The sequence below is a fragment of the Protopterus annectens genome, chromosome 7.part0 (assembly GCF_019279795.1).
Source record: "Protopterus annectens isolate FY-2018-M chromosome 7.part0, PAN1.0, whole genome shotgun sequence".
Taxonomy (NCBI): Eukaryota; Metazoa; Chordata; order Ceratodontiformes; family Protopteridae; genus Protopterus; species Protopterus annectens.
Window position 1 is genome coordinate 87,935,080 of NC_056739.1, and position 26,334 is coordinate 87,961,413.

The 26,334-nt window shown below is 38.1% G+C and overlaps 1 protein-coding gene across 2 annotated transcripts in view; it reads right to left on the reverse strand.

The window, feature by feature from the left end:
* SYT2 (synaptotagmin 2) overlaps positions 1-26,334 on the reverse strand; it is a 1,145,572-nt gene that overhangs the window by 99,260 nt on the left and 1,019,978 nt on the right. For both annotated transcript variants that reach the window (XM_044076513.1, XM_044076514.1), the window contains 2 exons: positions 21,771-21,969; positions 289-461 (listed from right to left, as the gene is read on the reverse strand). In XM_044076513.1, coding sequence (XP_043932448.1) covers positions 289-461; positions 21,771-21,951 — 354 coding nt within the window. In that variant the 5' untranslated portion in view covers positions 21,952-21,969. The remainder of the gene's footprint in view (positions 1-288; positions 462-21,770; positions 21,970-26,334) is intronic.

Genomic DNA, 26,334 nt, shown 5'->3' on the forward strand with positions numbered 1-26,334 from the left:
CTCTGTTCTAGTAGTATGGAGGTAGGGTCTCCCACCCACGTCCATGCTCACATCATGCTCTGTTCCCAGTAGTATGGAGGTAGGGTCTCCCACCCACGTCCATGCTCACATCATGCTCTGTTCCCAGTAGTATGGAGGTAGGGTCTCCCACCCACGTCCATGCTCACATCATGCTCTGTTCCCAGTAGTATGGAGGTAGGGTCTCACTCCCACGTCCATGCTCACATCATGCTCTGTTCTAGTAGTATGGAGGTCGGGCCTCACTCCCCTTCTGTGTATGTATTTTACCTGATTGCCTGAACCCTTCATGTCCTTCATGTTCAAAGCATTCTTCCCTCCTTTGCCTTTTTCTTTCTTGTTCTTCTTTTTCTTGCAGCAGCACTTCTTGCAGATACAGAAACAACATGCCAGAATTAAAAGGGCTGCAACGACAGCAATGGCGATCAACGCCCAGGGCGGCACTGCGGGAGGAAATGTACTGTTAGTTATCGATCAACGCCCAGGGCGGCACTGCGGGAGGAAATGTACTGTTAGTTATCGTGTAAACAAAACCAATTTTATTCATTACAAGTACACACAGACATCGTGACATATAGACATTGTTAGTTAATAATGCATAGCAAATGTAGTATCTACTGCTCAACGTTTTAGCACAAGAAATCAGGACAAAGTCAAAAATAGTACGGGGACAAATGCCCAAAGGTAGTGACAAATGTTAAAGTCGCTCTTATAGACTTAGAAAGTTGCTACATTAACAGGTTTTGCATTTGTATGTATTTTCTGAAGGATATGAAGTGTGAAGCTCAAATGTCCATCATTATTTAGTGACTTCAATTCTCAATGATTTGCCAGAAAATCACAGATTTTATGAGGAACACAGACCAAAAATATGAGACAAAAATTTGGAGATTTTGCAAAAATCTGGGTAGTTGAGAGGTCTGAGTCACAGTATAAAATAAACATAAGCCAAAGTTCTGAGCATCATTAAAACAGACAGCCCAGTAATTGTGCAGCAAATGTCAGTAAAGAAAGCATAAATGACCTATACCTAACAAACTGTTTTTGTCACATATCCTTTAGATACCTTGAAGTAAAGCAGCAGATTCCTGCTGACTATAGTGCATCTTTTGTGATAAAAAGATGACAGGGGCCAACCAAGTGTTGACACATTTTTCAGCAAATAGACAACTATTTTTCCTTGAGGAAGAGATTCACTTGGTCAGTTCGAAAGAGCATTATCTGAATTTGCCAGCCTTTAACTTTGCTAAGCGCCATCAGTCAGAGGCCTAAAGCCGTGAGCTGTTAATAAGCTGCTTCCTATGCTCAAGGTACAGGGTTTGATTCCTTCAACCTTCATTTGTCTGCCGTGTGACTTTTAGCAAGTCATTTAACCATACAATGCTCCTGGGCTGGCCTTGAAAAGGGGAGACTTTGTCCAGTAGACTTACCTGGTCAACAAACAGATAGAATAAATAAATAAGTAAATAAAAATTAAAGTGTATACAGCTCCTGTTTGTTTTATGTTGTTATAGCATGTACACATCTATTTTAATTGCTTTGTAGTCTAATGCATGCTAGGTTCTAGCAACTTCCACGAGCATGGCCCATACTGTTTAGATGGTGGAGTGTAATGATGATGCCAAGCTGGTGACATGAATTTATTTTGGGGGGATTGGGGTCTGTATGCAGTGACATGCATTTATTTTGGGGGGATGGGGTCTGTATGCAGTGTTAAGCTGCAGACAGTCTAGGTTATGCATGTCTGTTAATGTAGTGAAGAGAAGAAATGGCTTTACATAACTGTGCCTTTGGAACATTACAGAAAAAAATGTAGCAACATGGTAGTATACCGATATGTGATAGTTTACCAAATCAAAATTCAGACAATCACATACTACTGGAAAAATGGTAGTATACAGATATGTGATAGTTTACCAAATCAAAATTCAGACAATCACATAGTACTGGAAAAAAACGTTATCAAATTGGCATATTGCCAAATCAGACCATGTCACTGAAATGAGGTACCCTGCTTATGAACGTGAAGAAAGCCTATCTACACCCATGCCTCCCCCACTGTTTAAATATTACATCTCAAAGATTACACACTCTAAAGGGTTTGCATGACTTTGGAACTGTAATGTTTAAGTAGCTGGGGTGTGGGTGGTGTCTTGCCCCAACCCCCCACAGGAAAGCAATATTAGGGTAACTTATTTGTGTGACGTGGCCTGGTTCAGCAATGTGGTGAGTCTGTGAGTTTATTCCAACACATTGTATGTCACTGAACATTGATCCAGCAAGCTGTCAGTTATTTGTGCTGTACTGTTTCCAACCTGTGGGCATTACATCTGCATTAAGTATTAGCACCCCTACCATGGGAGAGGTAGAAATGTTGCTTTAATCGAAAATAGCAACAGTACCAAAAATAAAACACAGCACCACGGATCTATAAAGGCTGTCTTCTTGCTTCAAAAACTCCACCAATAATTCCAGGAACCATCGAAAAACAAGAGTAGCAAAATATGAACTTTATTCCATAACAAAAATAAAACAGGATTGAGCGCTTTCATCTCCGTACCGGAGACCTCTTCAGAATCAAAAAAAAGCAGTCAATGGCATTCTTTTATATCATAGCCAATAACAATGATTAATGTGCTTTGCATATTGATTGATAATTAATTAATTAACTATCCACCATTCCTTTAAAGTGCTATAACAACCTGTATTGAATGTTGGTATAAATCTCTTCATACATAGGTATATTCCTAGAATAAAATGTACAATACATAAATATAAACATATATAAAAATATGGATATATATAATACAATACATGAACTAGAACTAATCTAAAAAAAATATATATATATATATATATATATATATATATATATATATATATATATATATATATATATATATATATATATATATATAAACATATATTCTGATGAAAAATGTATATAATAGGATGTAAAAATGTGTATAAATATATAAAGTCTAAATATAAAAAAAATATATATAAATATATACATGTATACATGTAAAATACATTAGTATTTGTGACAGTATTTGTACAATGTATTTTACATGTATATATTTATATATATATTTTTTATATTTAGACTTTATATATTTATACACATTTTTTACATCCTATTATATACATTTTTCATCAGAATATATGTTTATATATATATATATATATATATATATATATATATATATATATATATATATATATATATATATATATATATATATATATATATATATATATTTTTTTTTTTTAGATTAGTTCTAGTTCATGTATTGTATTATATATATCCATATTTTTATATATGTTTATATTTATGTATTGTACATTTTATTCTAGGAATATACCTATGTATGAAGAGATTTATACCAACATTCAATACAGGTTGTTATAGCACTTTAAAGGAATGGTGGATAGTTAATTAATTAATTATCAATCAATTATGCAAAGCACATTAATCATTGTTATTGGCTATGATATAAAAGAATGCCATTGACTGCTTTTTTTGATTCTGAAGAGGTCTCCGGTACGGAGACGAAAGCGCTCAATCCTGTTTTATTTTTGTTATGGAATAAAGTTCATATTTTGCTACTCTTGTTTTTCGATGGTTCCTGGAAGTATTGGTGGAGTTTTTGAAGCAAGAAGACAGCCTTTATAGATCCGTGGTGCTGTGTTTTATTAGAAATGTTGCTTTAGCTAAACCACTGAAGTACAGCAGTATAAATTATGTGAAATAAACTGTCATTTTTGGTTATTTATTATTTTGTTTACATTTTTTGTTCTTTTGAAATGCCCACCAGCTAAACCCTGTATGGCTACTCCTACAGCTCCATTTGTTTTTTAGGGTCCCCACCATTTCCCCTCATGGCTGGACCATTCCATTTGCAGGCTGGGAAGGAAAAGTGGCTTGGAGTGGAGCAGCTGTTAGGGTCGCATACCCTTACATGCTAGATGAGTTTTTGTACGCCTTCATTGGACAGACTGCTGCTATCGTTCAAATTGCCGAACATAATGTCAGTTTCCTCCAGCTTCCTGTCTATGCCAAATTATAACAGCAAACTACTGTACAATTACAGCACTACCCCCCCACCAAGGACATCTTAAATCATTGGCAGAAATCCATCCCTTCCAAGGTGAGTGACTCAGCAAAATCCCCCCCCCCCCTCCAGCATTTTTTGGATATTTGATTATTTGGTGTAAAATGTAGTCTGAAAGACCAAGGGTTGATCCAAGTTAAACCTCGGGTATGAGACTATGGATGTTACTTCTGGATTGTTCTATCCAAGTTTTTATGCTTTAGTTTTGATAAACTATCAGCCAGTTTGTCTTTTTGGCTTTTCCCGGTTAAGGGTCGCCACAGCGGAACTCCGGTCCACTAATGATTGGCAGTAGATTTTTATGGTGCCGAGTTGCCAGCACGGCACCTAACCTTCAACAAAGGCACACCCATTCACGCATGTCTTTCGAATGCCACTCCACCATGGGGAGGATATGCAGACTCCACACAGAAGGCACTCCAGCTGAGAATCGAACAGGAGAACATCTTGCTGTGAGGCAACAACGCTACCGCTGCACCACCGCGGCTTACATCAAAAGTAAGAACATTTGAGGAACATCAGAACACACCACATCCTATTGTTGACTTAACACAACTCTCAAGTTGTTTAGATATAGAGGATAGGTAAACCAGGGTAGCCACATCTGCATACTGAGGAAGAGATGCCTTTCTTCAGTACTAAGGATTTATTCTTGGATAATAGTGACAGCAGTGGCTCCAGTGCCAGTCCATGTGGGATGGCTACTGTTAGGATACCATTGTACTGTTAACTCATATGGTGAGGATAGTGATGTGCCATTACACTTACGCAATTCTTGTGATAATCTGACACCTATACCATGTGCTCTGAAGCCAGACCTTCACATAGATTCACACATTTCACCAAGAATCAGTATCTACTAGTTCCTTTCAGATAAGCTGAGTTTGAACATTGGAACCAGGTGGGGGCTGTCCTCTTTCCCCTTTGCTACTTTCTTTACATTTAGAGCTACTGGCAAAGAAAGTAAGGGACTCAGAAATACAAGGATATAACTGGTATGTATCCAAGAGAAGGTGGCTTTATTTACAGGTGACATTATTTTGTACCTGATAAATCCAGAAAAGGACATCTCAGTGCTGTGGAACATTTTGAGACAGCTTAAAGTCTTTTTGGGATATAAAATGAATGAAGATAAAACAAAGGTTAAAACCATAAATTATGTACCAACCACATGAATTGGCTCAGTGATACCCATATTTAAGGGGACATGATAAGATGATGTATTTAGGAGTATGGATTACAAAGGCATCTGTTATGGCAGCTAAGGATATGTGGGAAGAGACTAAACAAAAGATAATGCAAATAAGACTAAGAATAAGAAGATAGCACAAAAAAGCAGGCCAGGGAAATCACAGGATCAATCCCCAGTCCGTACAGGGCCTTTACTCTTGCAGATGCTATGATAGGGTCATGAAGTTGATAAGGGACAAGTATCATCCCGCACATGGACTGTTCCACTTCTTGTCTTCAACGATACAGAGGCATCAGGTGTAGAACATCAGGATTCAGGAATAGTTTCTTCCTACAAGTGATCAGACTGTTGAGCAACTAACCTTAACAATGTCAACGCTCCCTCAGTTCGTGAGAACATGTAAGTACAGTATGATTGTCTTTATTTACTGTTGTAGAATTAAATTATTCTATTTATCTAAGTTATGCAATCTGGGCGGTCACGGTGGTGCAGCGGTTAGCATTGTCGCCTCACAGCAAAAGGTTCTTCGGTTCGTTTCTCGGCTGGGGTGCCTTCTGTGTCTTATATAGCATATATCATGGACAGAAGTAGGTCAACAATTAAAAAGATAGCTGGGTGAACAAGACCCAGGATAAAAAGTGCCCGATCCTGGTAGGTACACTGGTGCCAGGACTGGACTGGAGAAAATGACAGTGAAGAATCCTCAAAGTACGGAAACATTCCTACAATGGGGCCAGGCCAGGCCCAGGGGGAGGATGGCCCTCCTGTTGTAGAAGGAAGCAGCAGTCCACAAAAATCACAAAACATGATAGGCCAAAGAAGAGGCATAAAGACAATAGAGTAGACAATTGAGGATAAGAAAGAACTTATGTATTGTTACTAAAAAAAACAGAATTTCTAAACACAAGATATACAAAACAATTAACAGAGAAATTAGACAAAAGAAAAATACTTCCACAAGAAAAACTGTCAGAAGCTTCAAATGAAAATTTGCGTTCATAAATACAACAGATTTGTGAAAAACAGTATATAGATCAAGAAACTTTGATTTGTTTAGAAAAAGAAGCATCTGAGGAAATGTGAAAATATAAACAACAAAACCCAGGAGATATTTCAAAAGTATAAAACAAAATGTGGACATGGGAAAGAGAGAGAGATTTCATATAGTGCAACATTTATGCAAAGGAGAAAGCAAATTAATCAATATAAAGAAGGCAGCCCCAAAGATGTTCGAAGAGAAATACAGGCAAAGGCATCCGGATATGGAATATTTCACAATAAAAATAATATCACAAAGATGGAACATAGAAAAGAAGACTAATAAAGTAGAAGTAAAAAAAAAATAGAAGTTGAAGTTATGGAGTCTCCATGAAGTGAAGGATTGGGTGTAGGTCTAACACAGGTTACATCACAGCATGATGGAGTGAGTCTCCAAAGTAAGGAGAAACAGGAAGATCAGGAAACATCTGAAGAAGAAATATGGACATGGGAAAGAAAAATACATTTAATATGGTGTAATATTTATGCAAAGGAGAAAGCAAAACTAACCAATATAATAAGAGCAGCACCAAAGATATTTGAAGAGAAATACAGGCAAAGGCATCCGGACCTGGAAAACTTTACAACACAAAATATAAGAAGACAAAGAGGAAAAGTAGAAAAGGAGATTAGTAATGGAGAAGTTAAAGAAATAGAAAACTGAGGTTATGGACTACCTGCGAAGTGAAGGATTCAGTGTAGAAAATCTAATTCAGAAGGCACCACAATAGGATAGAGCAATGGATATCCAAATTAAGGGGAAACCAGTGAAATAGGAAGCAATTGCTCAGGTGCCATATGAAGATAATTTGGAACCTTCCACAGGAAACCAGTATACATGTTAACTTGAAGCTAGACAGCAAGGAACAGGAAACTGGAAACTCTGATGCAGTCAGTGCTGAGGAGTGATAGGCCAGTCAATTCCCATAAGACAGAGCAACGGATGGCACAGGATGAAACTGAAGAGAATATGCCACAGGAAAATGCTATAGAACTTTCTATAGAATGTCCACAGGAAACAGAAAACAAGGGATGTGCCCTCAGTTTGCAAGAAAATCAGCTAAGAGAAGAGTTGCTTGATTTAACAGACATAGACAGAGACAGATACACCAAGATCAATGAAAGAAATAGACTGCAGAAGGTTAACAAAACCCAAAAAGTCAGATGTCTGATGAAACAAATGAACACAGTAATTAGCACTGTTCATAGAGAGCCAGGCGATATAACAGAAGTAAACAGGAAATATTACTGTGCAGCTAAATTAATAACTAATAAAGTTCTACCACAAGAGCACAGGGTAGTGAGGGAAAGGAAGGGGAGAAATCGAATACCATAATAGAAATATCGAATAGAGAAAACTATAAAGCAGTTAAGACAAGAAGTGTCACTGTTGGAAGACTATAGAAAAAGGAATAGATCAACAAAAATAATAAGAAGGACAGATGAGATAAAAGAAGTGGGCAGTATTAGAAGAGACCAGGATCTATCATGCACTTTAGCAAATAAACTAAAAATTTCAGCACATTTAAAAAAACTTAGAAGATACACAGATAAATATAAAGGAAAAGTACAAAATAAGCAATTTATTGATGACCCAAAAAAAGTTTTATAGAGAATTGGGAAACAAGGAAAAAGGAATTGAAAGATTGCCAAAAAAAGAAGAAATTGATACATTTGGTGAAATATCTGTGAAGATCCTGTGGAACATATCAAAGATGCTAAATGGATAGAAGAAGTAAAAGAAAGAATAAGAAGTTTAAAGGTGCAGGATATGAAATGGGATGAAGTAACAGCCAGAGAGATTGAAAGAAAGATAAGAAAAGCCTCTAACTGGAAAACCCCAGTCCCAGATGCAGTACCTAACTTTTGGTTAAAAGTATTAACATCTTTGCATGAGGATTTAGCCATGAGTAAGAACTATTTATATGCAAAGCCCAAACAGCCACCGACCTGACTAACAGGAAAAACAATGCCCTTACTTAAGAGTGAACCTGCAAGCTACCCTAAAAATTATAGACCAATAACTTGCCTTCCAACAACATATTAACTATACACGGGAATTGATGCCAACAGAGTTTATAGTCATTTAGAAGAAAACTCAGCTATGTCAGTAGAACAAACGGACAATAAAAGAAAGTTATACAAAACAAAGGATCATTTGTTGTTAAATAACGTCATACTGGAGAACTGTAAAAAGGGGAAGAATATAAGTATGGTATAGACTGACTACAAAAAAGCATTTGATAGTATCCCACATTCATGGACAAAAGAGTGCTTAAAAATGTATAAGATACACCCTACACTGACTGACTACATTACAGTGACCTTGAAACAGTGGCAGACCACTTTGCAATTTAGCCATGATAAAGGACAAATTATTATCCCAGGGGTAGAAATTAAAGGGGGATATTCCGGGGTGACTTTGTTGCTGCTGCTATTCTGCTTTGCCCTTAACCCATTAAGCTGTCTACTTAACAGCTTAGGCCATGGCTATAATTTGGCTCCTAGAAAACAACAAAGTATAAAGACTTCTCATCTTTAAAGTAGGAAAACTGCAACACCAGGAAAACATCAGTTTAGGACAATAATGTGATATAAAAGAACTTGAGCAAGAGGGAGTGTATAAATGTTTGGGAATTGATGAGGGATCAACAATAAAACACGAACAAATGCGAATAAAACTTAGTAAGGAATACATCGGAAGACTTAAATTAATCCTGAAAACAGCACTGACATCTAGGAACAAAGTCCAAGCTACAAACCAATTTGCTCTCCTGTCCTAACTTACAGTTTTGGATGACTGGCCCCAAAACGTGTTGGATTGATTAGATAGGAAAACAAGAAGGATGCTTTATGCTCACCAAGTGATTTATAAAAATCAGTGCATACCAAGATTATATATTTCCTATTCTGAAGGAGGGATGAGCCTCATTGAAATTGATTACATGTATAGATCTGCAACTGTGGGACTCCACACATATCTGCTGACCTCACAAGACCCAAACGTAGTGAAAGTTTTGAAGTATGTGGAGAATAAATCTAAGATGACTTCTCTGCTTAATCTAGAAGAAGCATATCGGTGTCAAGCAGGAATGGAAATCAAACCAGAAGTAGATAAAAATCAGGCAGCAACTGAATGTGCCAAAAAACGAAAGAAAGAATATAAATAAGGTGAAGGACCAGATGAGAAGGCAAGAAATGTGGAAAATGCATAAATATAGTTGCAAATACAGAAAACTTCTGGAAGAACCTCATGTTGATCAGGACTGAATGCAGGAATGGTTAAGGAGAGGTGAATTTAAACCAAAAGATGAAAGGTTAGTATTGGTGGCCCAAGACAGTGGACTACTTACACGTTGGTTTACAAAGTCCATTGAATATGTGGGAGAAACAGACAAATGTAGGTTCTGTAAAACAGAATTGGAAAAAAGCAGCACATGTTGTTGTTAGTTGTGATATACTAATGGCAGAAGGACTGCATACCGAAAGGAATAATAATGTAGCGAGACTGTTGCATTGGGCATAGTGCAAACATTATATTGAATTAGCTGAAAACATTGGAAACATTAGCCACAAAGCATTATAGAAAATTATGAAGTGTATATCATATGGGATCACGTTAACAACAGTTAAAAAAATAGATGTGAGAAAACTAGATATAATAATCTGTGAAAAGAAGACAAAAGTAGCACTGATCATTGAAACTCCTACACCCAGTGACTACAGTGTCTTACGTACAGAGAGATACAAAATCATAAAATACCAGGATTTGCAGGCAGAAACGAGGGCAGTGTGGAAGGACACCCAGACAGTTTCAAAAGCAGTAGGAGCAACGGGTCTTATAAAAAGAATTTACAATTGTACTGTTACCGATACATGTAACTCTGTATGAATTACAGGAAGAGTCATTATTGAGCCCACTGTAGATGCTGCAAAGAGCACTTCTGGTTAACATCAAAAACTGAAACAATGCTAATTTCATGAACTTTAATCATACTTTGAGTTTGGAATGGGGCACATTCCAGTCATGGTATTAGAAACCCAAAAGACTTGGAGAAATTTAAACAAAAAGAGATTAGCAGCACCAAAGATATTTGAAGAGAAATACAGAGAAATACACCCAGATATGGAAAAATTCACAAGAAAACAAAGGGAGATAGAAGGAAAGAGGATTAGTAATGGATAAGTTAAAGAAATAAAAACTGAAGTTGTGGATTACCTGTGAAGTGAAGGACTTAATGTAGAAAATCCAACTCTGGTAACATCACAGCATGATGGAACAATGAGTTTCCAAATTAAGGAGAAACAGATGGAACAGGAAGCATCTGATCACCTGACACATGATGATGTTTTGGACTGCTCGGTAGGAAACCAGTACAAATGTTCAGTGGACCTACATAGCCAGGGAAGGAGCAAAAACCAGTGACAGCTCTGATGCAGTCAATGTTGTGGAGTGATAGGCCAGTGAGTTCACATATGAAGGAGCAATGGATGATGCAGGATGCAGCTGAATAGTATATGTCACGGGAAGACATTCAAGAACTTTCTGTAGAACGTCTGCAGTATGTGTCCTTAGCTTAGAAGAAAATGATCTAAGGGAAAAGTTGCTTGAATTAATAGAGATGGATAGAGATATTAAGACTGATGAAAGAAATAGATTACAGAAAGTAAATAAGACCCAAAATGTTAGAAGTCTGAAACAGATGGACACAGTCTTCTTCTTCTTCTTCTTTCGGCTTTTTCCCGGTTAGGGGTCGCCACAGCGAATCACCTCGTCCGCACATTGAGTGGCAGTAGAGTTTTACGGTGTCGAGTTGCCAGCCCGGTACCCAACCTTCCACAGAAGGCACACACACACGCACACCTAGGGCCAATTTAGAGTGTCCAATCCACCTGCAGCATGTCTTTGGGATGTGGGAGGAAACCGGAGCACCCAGAGGAAACCCACGCGACCACAGGGAGGACATGCAGACTCCGCACAGAAGGCACCCCAGCCGAGGATCGAACTGGAGAACCTCTTGCTGTGAGGCGGCAATGCTAACCACTGCACCACCGTGGCCGCCCAAACAGATGGACACAGTAATCAAGACTATTAACAGAAATGTATGTGCTATAACAGAAGTAAATAGGATACATTACTGTGCAGCGAAACTAACAACAGATACAAATCTTAGCACAAAAATACACAACAATAAGGGAAAAGAAGGCAATGAGTAAAATGCCATCATGGAAGCATCGAAAAGAGAAAACTGTAAAGCAATTAAAACAAGAAGTGCCAGTGTTAGAAGAATACAGGAGAGAGAACAGATCAACAAAAACACTTAAGCGTGACAAAAGCAATGCACAGTATCAGAACAGACCAGGATCTATCATACACGACTGCAAATAATAAACTAAAGCTATCAGCCCAGGCAGAAAAACTTAGACGATATCAAGTAAATATAAAGGAAAAACTAGAAACTAAGCAATTAATTGATGACCCCCCAAAAAAGTTGTATATAGAACTGGGAAACAAAGCAAAAGGAATAGAAACACTGCTAAAAAGAAGAAGTAGACACATTATGGAGAAATATTTATGTAGACTTTGTGGAACATAACAAAGATGCTGACTAGACAGAAAAAATAAAAGAAATAGTAATTAATTCAAATGTACAGGATATGAAATGGGATGAAGTAACAGCCAGAGAAACTGAAATGAAATTAAGAAAAGCTCCTAACTTTAAAACCTCAGGCCTAGATGCAGTACCCAACCTCTGTCTAAAAGTGTTAACATCTTTACATAAAGATTTAGCCCTGAGTAAGAACTACTTATATGTACATCCTGAACAGACACCAATCTGGTTAACAACAAGAAAAACAATGCTCCTCCTTAAGAGTGAATCTGTAAGCGATCTTAAAACCTATGGACTATTAACTTGCCTTTCGATGATGCACAAACTATATACTGGAAATGATGCAGACGGAGTGTATAGTCACTTGGAAGAAAACTCAGCCATGGCAATAGAACAAAAAGGTAACAAAAGAAAGAATTATAAAAAGGGGAAAAAGTATGTCACTAAGCATTTGGCAGCATTCCACATTCATGGATAAAGGAGTGCTTACAGATGTACAAGATACATTTCACATTGATCAATTATATTACAAGTTTCATTAAACAGTGGCAAACCACTTTGCAATTTAAAAGGCAAGTTATTATCCCAGGGATAAAAATTCAAAGCAAGATATTCCAGGATGAATCTTTGTTACCGCTTTTGTTTTCTCTTGCCCTTAACCTGTAAAGCTGCTTACTTAACAGATCAGGTTTTGGTTACTGTTTGACTCCTAGAAAACAAACTTGCTTAAAGATTTCTAATCTACGTTTTGTGGAAGACTTAAAACTGTTTAGCTCATCAGATGAGGAAAGCACAACTGCAAGTGGTTAAAACTTCCTCATGTGATATAAAAATGGCATTTGGTGTTGATAAATATGCAAAAGTAACGTTTAAAGTAGGAAAGTTGCAGTACCAAGAAAATGTCAGTCTAGGACAGGAATGTGATACAAAGGAATCTGAGCTGGAAAGAGTATATAAATATTTGGGAATTAATGAAGGATCGACAATAAAACATGAACAAATGCAAATAGAACTCAGTAAAGAATATTTCAGAAGACTAGAGGTAATATTGAAAACATCCTTGATATGTACTGGAATACAATCTAAGCTATAAACCAATTTGCCCTTCCCTTTTTAACTTACAGTTTTGGTGTGACTGACTGGCCCCAAAAGGTATTGGATCAGTTGGACATAAAAAGAAAAAAAATGCTTCGCAGTTATCAAATGACAGATAAAAATCACTGTATACTAAGATTATATATTCCATGCTCTGAAGGAGATATAGGCCTGCTCAAAATTGATAGCATTTACAGATCTGCAGTCATAGGACTGCATACATACCTGCTGACCTCATCAGATCCAAACACAGTGAAAGATTTACAACATGAGGAGAGGAAGTCTAAGATGACCTCACCACATAGTTTAGTAGAAGTATGCAGGTATCAAGCAACAATGGAAATCAAACCTGAAGTAGGCAAAAATCAGGTAGCAACTAAATGTGCCAAAAAACAAAAGAAAGAATATAAGAAGGATCAGATGAAAAGGGAAGAAATGTGGAAAAGCCATAAATATAGTGGCAAGTATTGAGATCTCCTGGAACAACCTCATATTTTTCAGGACTTGAGCAGGAATGGTTAAAAAGGGGTGAGTTGAAACCAAAGGGTGAATGGTTAATAATGGCAGCCCAAGATAGTGGACTACATACACGTTGATTTACAAAGTCCTGTGAACATTGGGAGAAACAGACAAATGTAGGTTCTGTAAAAAAGTATTGGAAACAGTCACACACATCACTGCTGGGTGTGATATACTCATGGCAGAGCGCCTGTACATTGAAAGGCATAATAATGTGGCAAGGTTGTTGTACTGGGAATTGTGCAAACAGCATGATACACAAGTAGCCGAGGAGCATTGGAAACATGAACCACAAAGCATTAGAGAGAATGATGAAGTGTGCATCACATGAGATCACCCATTACCAACAATTTAAAAATAGTTGAAGAGAAAACAAGATATAGTAGTCCAAGTAAAAAAAAGACAAAAATAGCACAGATAATTGAAAATGCTACACAATTACAGTGTATCATATACATAAAGTCATAAAGTCATAAAATATCAACATTTGCAGGCAGAAATAAGAACAATGTGGAAGAAAGATACCCAGACAGTTCCAATAGTAGTAGGAGTGATGGGTTTAATAAAAAAGGATTTACAGTCATATTTATATATGCTACCAGTACCTGTAACTCCATACGAATTGCAGGAGGAGTACAATTCTGGGCACGTTGTGGGTACTGTGAAGAGCACTTTCGGCTAACATCAAAGACTGAAAGAATATTAATTGCATGAACTTGAATTATACCATAATTTAGGAATGGGGTCCATTCACATCATGGTATTAGAAACCCAAAAATTCTGGAGAAATTAAGCAGAGTTATTAACACTTTTCAACAGAGGATGCTAATAAAAGGATTAAACATTTGATGTTGAGTTTTATTTTCCAGATAAATCCTCTGCTGTCAGTGATAATATATAAAGGCCTCAGCCTAGAGGACTGGCAAGAAAAAAAAGAGAAAGAAAGTGGCCATTGGCCATTTCTTTCAGCTTAATGGAGAGGGTGTGTATAGCTACTTGTAGGCAATCATTTGCTATATATATATATATATATATATATATATATATATATATATATATATATATATATGTGTATATGTATATAAATATATATATATATTTTATTTATTTATCATTTGTTGACCGGGAAAGTCCGACTAGGTTCCACAGAGCCTGTTTTCAGCGGAGGCCCGGGGAGAAATGCTCCAGATGCATGTCTTTGGAATGTATATATATATATATATATATATATATATATATATATATATATATATATATATATATATATATATATATATATATATAAAACAAAAGTGTAGAACACAGCACCACAGCAAACCAATAAAATGCAAATCGCAAAGAGCAGTATAAAATCCAAATAGACTTTTATTCGAACACAGGTGAGCGCTTTCATGATAAAATCGCTTCTTCAAACCATACAAAAACCCAGCAACATCTCAGATATTTAAAATACAATCAATTAAATATCTACCAATAAAAAAACATGTAGATACAATAGCCATAAAAATTTTAAAATGCACAGCTTTCTTTTAAGGCGGAAACCATAGAAGACTATTGCCATAAAGACACACATAACAAAATATCCACTTAAAAAGCTTTCTTTCTTTCAGAACTGGCTTAAGAGGTACTGATTCATTCAAGCCTGCACCTCTATGTGCTGATAATTTGAGAATCCATATTAATTCTTTCCCTTCTGTGACATTAGTTATATCACCCAACCTAAAACTTTCATAAATTACTTCTACTGCCATAAACATGAACCAATAGTTAGCGCCTTTCTCTAGAATGTGTTTAGCTAAGGCACTATAATTATGGCCCTTATTAGCACTATAATAATGGTCTCTAATTCGTTCTATAAGTTACCTATTAGTTTTTCCTACATAAAATTTTGAACAAGTCACACACTGTGCTAGGTAAACTAAGCTTTTAGTGTCACAATTAGCTTTAACTTTGAAAACATAATGTTTACCATTATCTGGTTGAGTAAATGTATTAGATGCATCAATGTATTTACAAAAAGTGCATTTGCCACAGATAGAAGCACCAAAACTAATTGTTCTAATACTGGGTTGCCTTAGCATACTTGTATTAGGAAAACAGAGCTGTCTTTTCAACAATTTTTTATTTCATAAACAAAATTTGGAACTGCACTGACAAACCCACGTAGAATAGGCACAGAAGACAAAATATGCCAATTTTTTGTGATAATATTTTTTATATCTATGCTGTCAGTATTAAAACTCATACATTAAGCTACATTGCTATAACAATTATTATGGGCAGTCTTTCTTATGTTTTCTTTACATGAAAAAAACGGATGTCCACTACTTTGTCTGTCTGACTTAACCCTCTCACATGCTTTACTAACTTCAAAAGGTTTATAACCATGTTGTATAAATTCCATACTAGTGGAACATATAGTTGTTTCAAATTCTTGTTCCTGGTCATGAAGTCTAGAAACTCTTAAAAGTTGACCTCTTACCACATTTTCAAAAATATGTGGTGGATGCATACTATTACGTTCAAGATGACTATGTGTATAACATGGTTTTCTATATCTCTTAGTATGCAGCTTTCCATCTATACCCTTATACAGGGTTACATCAAGGAAATCTATGTGAGTGCAAGAATGTTTCATTGTGAACTTAAGAAAGGAGGTACTTGTATTTATAGCACTTAGAAAATGATTTAAACTTTCAAGGTCTCCTTTCCAAAAATGTATCAATCATCAACAAAACACTGATAAAATTGTACATGCACATTAAGCTGCTCAGCATTTAAGATGTTTGCACTTTCCCAGTACACCATGACCATATCGGCATAGCTATTGGCACACAAAGTGCCCATAGCTATGCCAGAGGTCTGTAGGTAATATTGCTTCTCAAACAAAAAACATTATATTCTAGTACCAGCTCTATAAGATAACAAATAAACTCTATTTTTATCATATACATATATATATATATATATATATATATATATATATATATATATATATACACACACACACACACACACACACACACACACACACACACACATATATATATATATATACACACACACACACACACACACACACACACACACACATATATATATATATATATATATATATATATATACACATATATGTATTTTTTTTTTACTAAATATAATTTTCTCAGATGAAAATAGAATAAAATGACCTTTAGTGACATTAGCACATCTGTGGAATTGATATTTCACATTTCCCTGAGATGCATCAACCCAGGAGTTGAATATAATTAAGCAATAACCAACGACGTGGTGTGGTACATTAAGATTTACCCATGGTTGGCATGGTTTAATCATGAGGGTGAAGCCCGGGTGATTAAATAAAGCCAAACATGGGTAAATTTCAATATACCACAACCATGGAATCGGTTATTGCTATTATACAATGACATTATTTAAGGAAAAAATACTTACTTTTCTTAAATAATGTCTTTGTATAACGGCGCATTACTGTTCTTCTGCCGGTGGTGGTATACTGCCTCCTTGTGTTGATGTACTGCACATGCGTATGGGACTTGCACTCTTACACATACCCAGTACATCAATGCTTTGAAATGGAAGCAATGCAGAAAAGAAAGTCTCCGTTGCTCTGTTTTTTCTTTTTTCTTTTATTTATTAAAAAAAAAAGGTTTTGGACACTTTATACCAACGGAAAAAAGTCTGGGCGACCGGACCTTTTTCCCGATGGTATATTGTGGGATTTACAACGGGTATGCTGGCCAATCAGCGTGCACATTTTGGAATATTAATGGGTGGTCATTGTATAATTAATAATATTACCAGCATAACTCAACACGGGATTCCTTCCCACATCTAGAACATTTGGATTTCTGAGTCTATGTTTTTTTTTTACTAACTACCACTTTGTCATGGAGAAAGCAGCTGAAAATTGTCAATAAAATCTTCAACCTCTTCACAAAAGAAGCCTGATAAGCCATAGTCATTGATGTCTTGTTACCTAGACTTGAGTAAGCCCTCCTCATAAACACTGCACACTCCAGTAAGAATGCCAACTTTATGGCAGATTGTTGATTTAATACTAAGGTTTACACCTCTTAGCTCTCTTTCCACACATTGTTAACCACTGAAAAATCTGGCTTCTGCTTCCTAGCTAGAGTCACCTACTTCCAAAGTATGTTAACCTACAAACTTATACATAATGGCTACTGTTTCTACCGAAGACAAACAGCACTTTAGAAGCAGCTTGCATGCGCACACACACACACACACACACACACACACACACACACACACACACACACACACACACACACACACACACACACAGACACGTGCACACATGCACACACACACACACACACACACACACACACACACACACACACACACACACACACACACACACACACACACACACACACACACACACACACACACACACACACACATATGTCACACACACACACACACACACACACACACACACACACACACACACACACACACATGCACACGCAGACATGCGCAGACACGCATACACACACGCACACACACACACACAGATACGCATACACACACACAGATATGCACACACACACAGACATGCATACACAGACACACATACACACACACACACGCACACACACATGCACACACAGACACGCATACACACGCACACGCACATGCACACACGCACACACACGCACACACAGACACGCGTGCGCACACACACACACACGCGCACACACACACACACACACACACACACACACACACACACACACACACACACACGCATACACACAAACACGAACTGAGGAGCAATGATGGAACCTTTCTTTGTAGACCTTCCGCTACTCTTACAACAGCTGAAAGAACATTTTCAAAGTGATCTAGTCTGGAACAAAGTTTCAAAAACTAGGGCCCTTAACATACTGACATTCAGTTTTCTTCTCAAAAAGTTTTTTCATGACAACAAAGGGTGTACATATGTTAATATAAATAGCCAGCCTTTATCGAACTGATCCTAGTGATGATATCTTATCTGTACACCCTACTAAACATTCTCTAACATGAATTTAGAGCAACACTCCCGTCTCCTTTAACTACTTCGTATTAATGCTCTGCTTATTAATCTGCTATCACCTTACTCGCAACACTACAACATCCTCTGCATGTACACAAGCCCTCTTCACTCCTTACTTTACTATACTCAGATTTATAGGTTACATTCTTACAGCCTCATACTTTACTTTAACATCTCCTGCTAGTAACAATACTAACACACTAGTTATCCTTGGGCTTGTCTTATCACTGAACATCAGACAGTTAATCTCTGATCCTTACATAGATTTCTATCAGTTGTTTTTAAATACCTTTCCCTTATGAGTTTACATTAATATTTACCATTTCTGAAGGGAAAGCTGTGAAAAGGTTGCAAGCGAAATCCCCACAACAGGCAATGGTCATGGGTGCAGACAGTCGCTGATCAAAAAAGCTGAAACTGAAAGGTTTGTTGAAAAAAAAAACTCATTCCTTGTGAAAGTGCCTTACTTTAGCACTTCAGACAATATTTAATTCATTTCTGAATTGCTGGTACTACACTCCCACTAGATTAGACATGCCATTTATAACCCTTAACACCTTGTACCAGGGGAGGTGGCCCTGCCTGCTGCTTGGAGGTTTGCATGGCATCTTATATGGAAGGAAACATAAATATTCAAATGAATAAAATAAAAGATGTTACTTAGTGTTGCTGTACTTTACATATAAAGAGTGTTTTTATTTATTTCTATGTTCTATAAGTTGATCAGGGGTACCAGACCTGTCGGCTTCTGCATGAAAGCTAAAACTGGCTTTCTTGATCAGGAGCTATCTGTAGCCACAGCTGGTGTGTGTTGTGGGCATTCTGCCCATAAACTTGTCACACCATTCCATTCTGAAACCTTTTCATGCATTAACTGTGACTTGTTCCTTTATTGTAATTATGTGACCTACTGTAATGTTCATGTCTTCATGACAATGACATAACGGTTTGTTTGCTCATGCAAAACTGGCTTGGATCATGCCTGAAAAGGATCCTTGGACCAGTGCACTCACCTGATTAACAGATATTTGTTTGAATGAATGTAGGAACAAAAAAGATAAATATTAAAATCAATAAAATACTTTTAAAAAGTAAAATAAAATAAAATGGAGAGATATGGTGAAATTAGTGGAAACAGATCAAACAATTAATCTGGCTACCACTCCAGAGCTAACCAAGGAAAGAAACTGTGGTACAACAGCCTGGAGAGAGTTTTATGATTTGGAACTTTGGGAGGCTACTCTGTGGGACTGTTTATACATGGAGTGATGTAAGCTGAGGCCAGTTTCACAGTCAAGCATTAATGCCATTAGGAATTAACTTTATGAAAACTTCCATTGCTTGTCCCTGTTGGTGAAGGCCCCAGTCCTGTTTTTCCCACTGTACCAAAGTTAGGAGTATGAATGCAGTACATTCTGCTCCTGTTACTCCTGCTGTACCAGAGATAGGAGTATGAATGCATTGCATCCTCATCCTGTTAGTCCTGCTGTACCAATGTTACAAGTATGAACACAGTACACCATGATCTTATTACTACCTCTGCACCAAAGTTAGGAGTATGAATGCAGTGCATCCTGATCCTGTTACTCCTGCTGTACCAGAGTTAGGAATATATATGCAGTGCATCCTGATCCTGTTACTCTTGCTGTACCAAGGTCAGGAGTATGAATGCATTGCATCCTGATCCTGTTACTCCTGCTGTACCAAAGTTAGGAGTATGAATGCAGGGCATCCTGATCCTGTTACTACTGTTGTACCAAAGTTAGGAGTATGAATGCAGTACATCCTGATCCTGTTACTAGCACTGTACCAAAGTTAGGAGTATGAATGCAGTGCATCCTAATCCTGTTACTCCTGCTGTACCAAAGTTAGGAGTATGAATGCAGGGCATCTTGTTACTAGCACTGTACCAAAGTTAGGAGTAGGAATGCAGGGCATCCTGATCCTGTTACTCCTGCTGTACCAAAGTTAGGAGTATGAATGCATTGCATCCTGATCCTGTTACTACTGCTGCACCAAAGTTAGGAGTATGAACGCAGTACACCCTGATCCTATTACTACCTCTGTACCAAAGTTAGGAGTATGAATGCAGGGCATCCTGATCCTGTTAATCCTGCTGTACCAAAGTTAGGAGTATGAATGCAGTACATCGTGATCCTGTTACTACCACTGTACCAAAGTTAGGAGTAGGAATCCAGTGCATCTCGATCCTGTTACTACCACTGTACCAAAGTTACGAGTAGGAATGCAGTGCATCCTGATCCTGTTACTACTGCTGTACCAAAGTTAGGAGTATGAATGCAGTACATCCAGATCCTGTTACTACTGTTGTACCAAGGTTAGGAGTATGAATGCAGTACATCCTGATCCTGTTACTACCGCTGTACCAAAGTTAGGAGTAGGAATGCAGTGCATCCTGATCCTGTTACTACTGCTGTACCAAAGTTAGGAGTATGAATGCAGTACATCCTGATCCTGTTACTACCGCTGTACCAAGGTTAGGAGTATGAATGCAGTACATCCAGATCCTGTTACTACTGCTGTACCAAAGTTAGGAGTATGAATGCAGTACATCCAGATCCTGTTACTACTGCTGTACCAAAGTTAGGAGTAGGAATGCAGTGCATCCTGATCCTGTTACTACCACTGTACCAAAGTTAGGAGTATGAATGCAGTACATCCAGATCCTGTTACTACCGCTGTACCAAAGTTAGGAGTAGGAATGCAGTGCATCCTGATCCTGTTACTACCACTGTACCAAAGTTAGGAGTAGGAATGCAGTGCATCCTGATCCTGTTACTCCTGCTGTACCAAATTAGGAGTATGAACACAGGGGGTTAACTTGGAAGGAAGAGATGTCAGAACACTGGATACTGTCACATATAAGCATGTCTTAGTCATGCTGATAACAATATAATGATTCACAAAAGCACGTTGTAGTCACATTGATAAAAATATAATCATTCACAACTGGTTACCATTTTTTGAGGAAAATTAAATAAAAAACTACATATATATAAAACTATAACATGTTTGTATGTACGTACAGAGAGAAAGAGATTTTATTATCACAATTAGTTTTGTACTGTCCTACTTACATGGGACTTTGTTGATTACATTCATAAATTTTTCTTTTAGATCTTCAAATGAGTCCTTCTTGGGCTCTTCCGGGCCCCCGGCATTTGTGCTGTTGTCTGTCGATGTCATAAGGATAGGTGTCACCGTGGTGGTGACTGGGGCTGCTACTGCCTCTGGCTTGTGAAATAAGTTCCACTTCATCTTTGTTTATTGGAGATGCTGAAAGAGAGAGAAAGGTATGAATAAGTTATGTATCTATTTTTAAAATATTACAGATTTTGTTAGTAATCTGCCTGCTTTGCAGTTGCCTGCTGTTATTAGAGCCCCCAGGAAATAGGGGAGGGGATTAAATTAAAAGGCTGGAGTCCCCAAAGCTTTTGCCAAGTAGGCTCACATACCAGTGCTTGTAGGAGTAACCAGAGGTTGCTAGATCTCTAGGATACAGCTGGAGCGGTACAACCTATGATGCAGCATCCCCTTTCTAGTATGGTATCTTGTACATACTGATGATGGAAAACTGACTGCAGAGGATACTCATATGGTGCTCCCTGCCTCTGCTTAGATGTCAGTTTGTGTTACAATCACAAAGAAAAGCTTGATGGAGAGTAAGAATTTGTCGGCTCACAAAGTCTCAGTACTGTCCCTACCTGCTGTAGCACTGCAGACAGATGCTGTTGTTACTGGCTGTAACAATGCCAACCCTATTGCCCCTACTTGTTGTAACAATTCAGTCCTGTGCCATTCTTACATGCTGTAACACTGAAGGCTCATGCTGCCTTTGTCTGCTGTAACATTACAGATCAGTGCTGCCCTTACCTCCTATAATATATAGGTTCATGGCACCAGTACCATCCTGAAACACTGTAGGGCCATGCTCTCCCTAACTGCTTAAATACTACAGGCCCATCCTGCCCCTACCTGCTGTGAGTGCAGACCTATACTGGTCTTGCATGCTATACCACTGAAGAACCATACTGTCCTTACATGCTGTAACACTGTAGACCCACGCTGTTCTTACCTCCTGTTACACTGTAGCGTGCACTGTCCTTATATGCTGTAACACTGTAGACCCACGCTGTTCTTACCTCCTGTTACACTGTAGCGTGCACTGTCCTTATATGCTGTAACACTGTAGACCCACGCTGTTCTTACCTCCTGTTACACTGTAGCGTGCACTGTCCTTATATGCTGTAACACTGTAGACCCACGCTGTTCTTACCTCCTGTTACACTGTAGCGTGCACTGTCCTTACATGCTGTAACACTGCAGATCCATGCTGTCCTTTCATGTCATAACACTGTAGACCCATGCTGTCTTTACATGCAGTAACACTATAGGCAGATGCAGAGCCTGCTTGCTACAAGACTCCAGGCCCATGCTGTCTCTGCCTGCTTTAATATACAGGCCTGTGCTATCTTTGCCTGCTTTAACACTGCAGGCCTGTGCTGTCTCTGTCTCTGTCTGCTTTAACACTGCAGGCTTGTGCTGTCCCTGCCTGCTTTAACGCTGTAAGCCCATTCTGTCCCTATCCGCTTTAATACTGTAACCCTGTGGTGTCCCTGCCTTTTTTAACACTGAAGGCCTGTGCTGTCAGAACTTTGCTGTCAGTACCTGCCGTAGCACTGCAGATCATACATTATTTTGTCTGTCTGCCTGCCTCTGTTCTGTTACACACACACACACACACACACACACACACACACATACACACACACACACACACACACACACACACACACACACACACACACACACACTTGTATGCATACACATATATAAATATTTATTTATGTATGTTTATTTACTGGGGTAGTGCATGGATCACAATGGACCAATTTCAGGCACACTTATGTATATTCAATCACAGTGGTGCAGATGGTTAAGGACAATGTTCCAAAAATTCAGTGCATTAATATACAAGAAAAAGGTATGTACAGCAAAAGCAACTGAAGTATGACAGTAAAAGATCAGGATTTGGAGGAGGATGTGAAGAAAACGGAGATGTATAAGAGCTAAAGAGCTTAGGTGATGTAAGCCTCTAGGAAACACCTACCTTGGGCTTGGTTGAGGAGATTTGTTTTAACTGAGGTCTACATTTGGAATGTAGCACAAGACTTCTTTTTGGTGGTCTGAAATAGTAGGATGGGAGGTGTACATAACTACATGTATACATGTGTCAGCAAGGGACAATTTGTGTCTCTCTAGTTTCTCTGTATTAGACACTCAGTATTCTTCTGCCACCCCTCATGTCTACATACGGCCAACATTTGTCCATCTGTCCCAGGCTTTGGGGAATGAGTCCATTCTCCTACTGCCCTACTAAGACACATTATTATTCCACATGCTTGCCGCCTTTCTTCAGCATGCAGCAGATGTCTATTCATGCTCTGCCTTCCTTCTCCTTCTGCTTTTTCAAGGTCTTATGCATCCAGATCATGTCTCCTCTCTCTGTCTCTCCCTCCCCTTAGTTTCATTTTATAGAGCCATTATTTTAATAAGCCTTCTTCATAATCAAAAGCCCTTTTTTCTAGTTACCCCTCCTTTTGTTCACTTTGTTTTGCTCTTCTCCTGGACCTACTTGATGGTTAACTACCTTTGCTAGTTGGCCTATTTATTCCATCAGCAGTGACAGCCAGATATTCCTGGAGTAGATGAGGGTTCTGGGATCTAATCATTCCTTCCCAGTTAGCTAATCATCCCAGTTGTTTACCCTATGGTGAGAGCTGAATGACAGGGAGTGGGGCAGCTTCCAGAAACAAAGAAATGGCCTACCCTTCCACTTGGAACTCCCTCTCCTTGCTGTGGCTCCTTTTGAGCTCCACTAGTCCTGTCTGTTGTGAGAAGAGTGCCTTTGTGTATGATTTTCCCTGCTACTACCTTTATAAAATGGTAGCATGTGCTTGGAAGGCCATATTCCCCAAGTGTAACAGCCATTACCTCCTCCATTTGTCACCAAAGTGACAAGCCAGAACCACTTCCATCCCCCCAGGAATGGTGACCCAGCAGTGACCTATCATTCCCATCCTCCTGCCTCGGCTATTCCAGCACCTAAGCTCGGGTCATCTGAGTAGTTAGGACATCATTTCTCTATGCTAAAGAGCTGTGGTCCATTTATTTTTTGTTCTGTACTTTCTCTGTCCCTATATGGTGTGTATTACTGTGTGCATTATTGCATTTGGGGCCTCAGTATTATTTTGTAAAGTACTGGTATGACCTCTCAGTGCCTGGAGCCCACTCCTTGCAGGATACAACCTAGTATGCTATTGTTTTTCCCTTCATCCTTCTCACTCTTATTCTGGTGGTTACCTCTGCCCCAGGCCATTCTCCTGATCTGTATTTTCCACGCCAGTCACCCCCAATATATAGTGTACCTACTCTCAGGATGCTCTATAGTTCACAGCTGCACCTTTCCTAGAGTCTTCTACCATAGGATTATTTATTTATTTATTTAAAATTTAACCAGGTTAGAACAATGATTATTATGGACCAATTTCAGGTTCAGTCCAGAGATAAAGTAAGGATGACAAAACATATATGTAAACAAATCCATGGAGAATGAAGAAAGAAAACAGTAAACAAATGCATTGGCAATAACAGGATATACAACAAGTGTTATATACACAATATTTACACAACAGAGGATAATAAAGGGTGCTGGACAAAGGTATGCTGTAGTTTATTAACACATACAAAAAGGGTATGTGTGAAGAAGGGAACATCTAAAGTAAGGGTGAAGGAGTTAAGGCAGGGGAGATTTATAAACTCTCAAGTCCAGAGGCAGATTGATAGAGAGGGTGGATGCAAACAAATCCTGGAAGATGGGTGTTGTGGCCTTAAAGAAGAAAGATGTGTTCTTAGTTGAGTTCAAAATGGGAGTAAGTCAAGTCCTTTACAGGGGTGTGTAAGGACTGTCTGATTTTGGGGTAAAGAAGAGAAGAGTTGTAGTTTATACATTGTAGTTTAGTCTTGGGGGTTAGTAAAACTAGGTCTGACTGTGCTTGTCCTGTAAGATTAGAGAAATGGATTGTCATAGTTAATTTTACAAATGGAGGTGGCCTCAGTGTGAAATAACTTGGTTATGTGGGAAACAAATAGAAGGTCTGCTCTTTGCTTGATGGGTAACTGTTTTGCTTCCCTGATTATTAAGTAGTGATGCTCGGGTCAAGGGGTAAGGGGATGAATGTACATACTTTCTTGGAAATGTTTTGCAGGTTTTATGTTTTAGAAATTGAGCTAGCAGCAATTAAGAGAAGTTATATTCAAACTAGGTGAATCATATTCCATTACCTATTGCAGATCTTGTAGCAAAGGAAAGAAAAGGTGAGATTTTTATGAGCCCAGAAGGGATGTGGGCTGATTCTATTCCTGGTTTTTCAAGGTGCATATGAAATTTCAAAGCTTAGTCAAGCCAGATGCCTAGATATTTGAAAGACAAAGTTGGTTCAGTAGCAGTGTTATTAAGGCCTTTAACAGCTGAAAATATTAGGGGCTTTAAAAGTCTTTTGGTGTCCCAAATAGCATGTCTTCAGTCTCTGTCGAATTCCGAAGTAGTTTTTTATTGTTAATCCAAGTAAAGACAGGGAA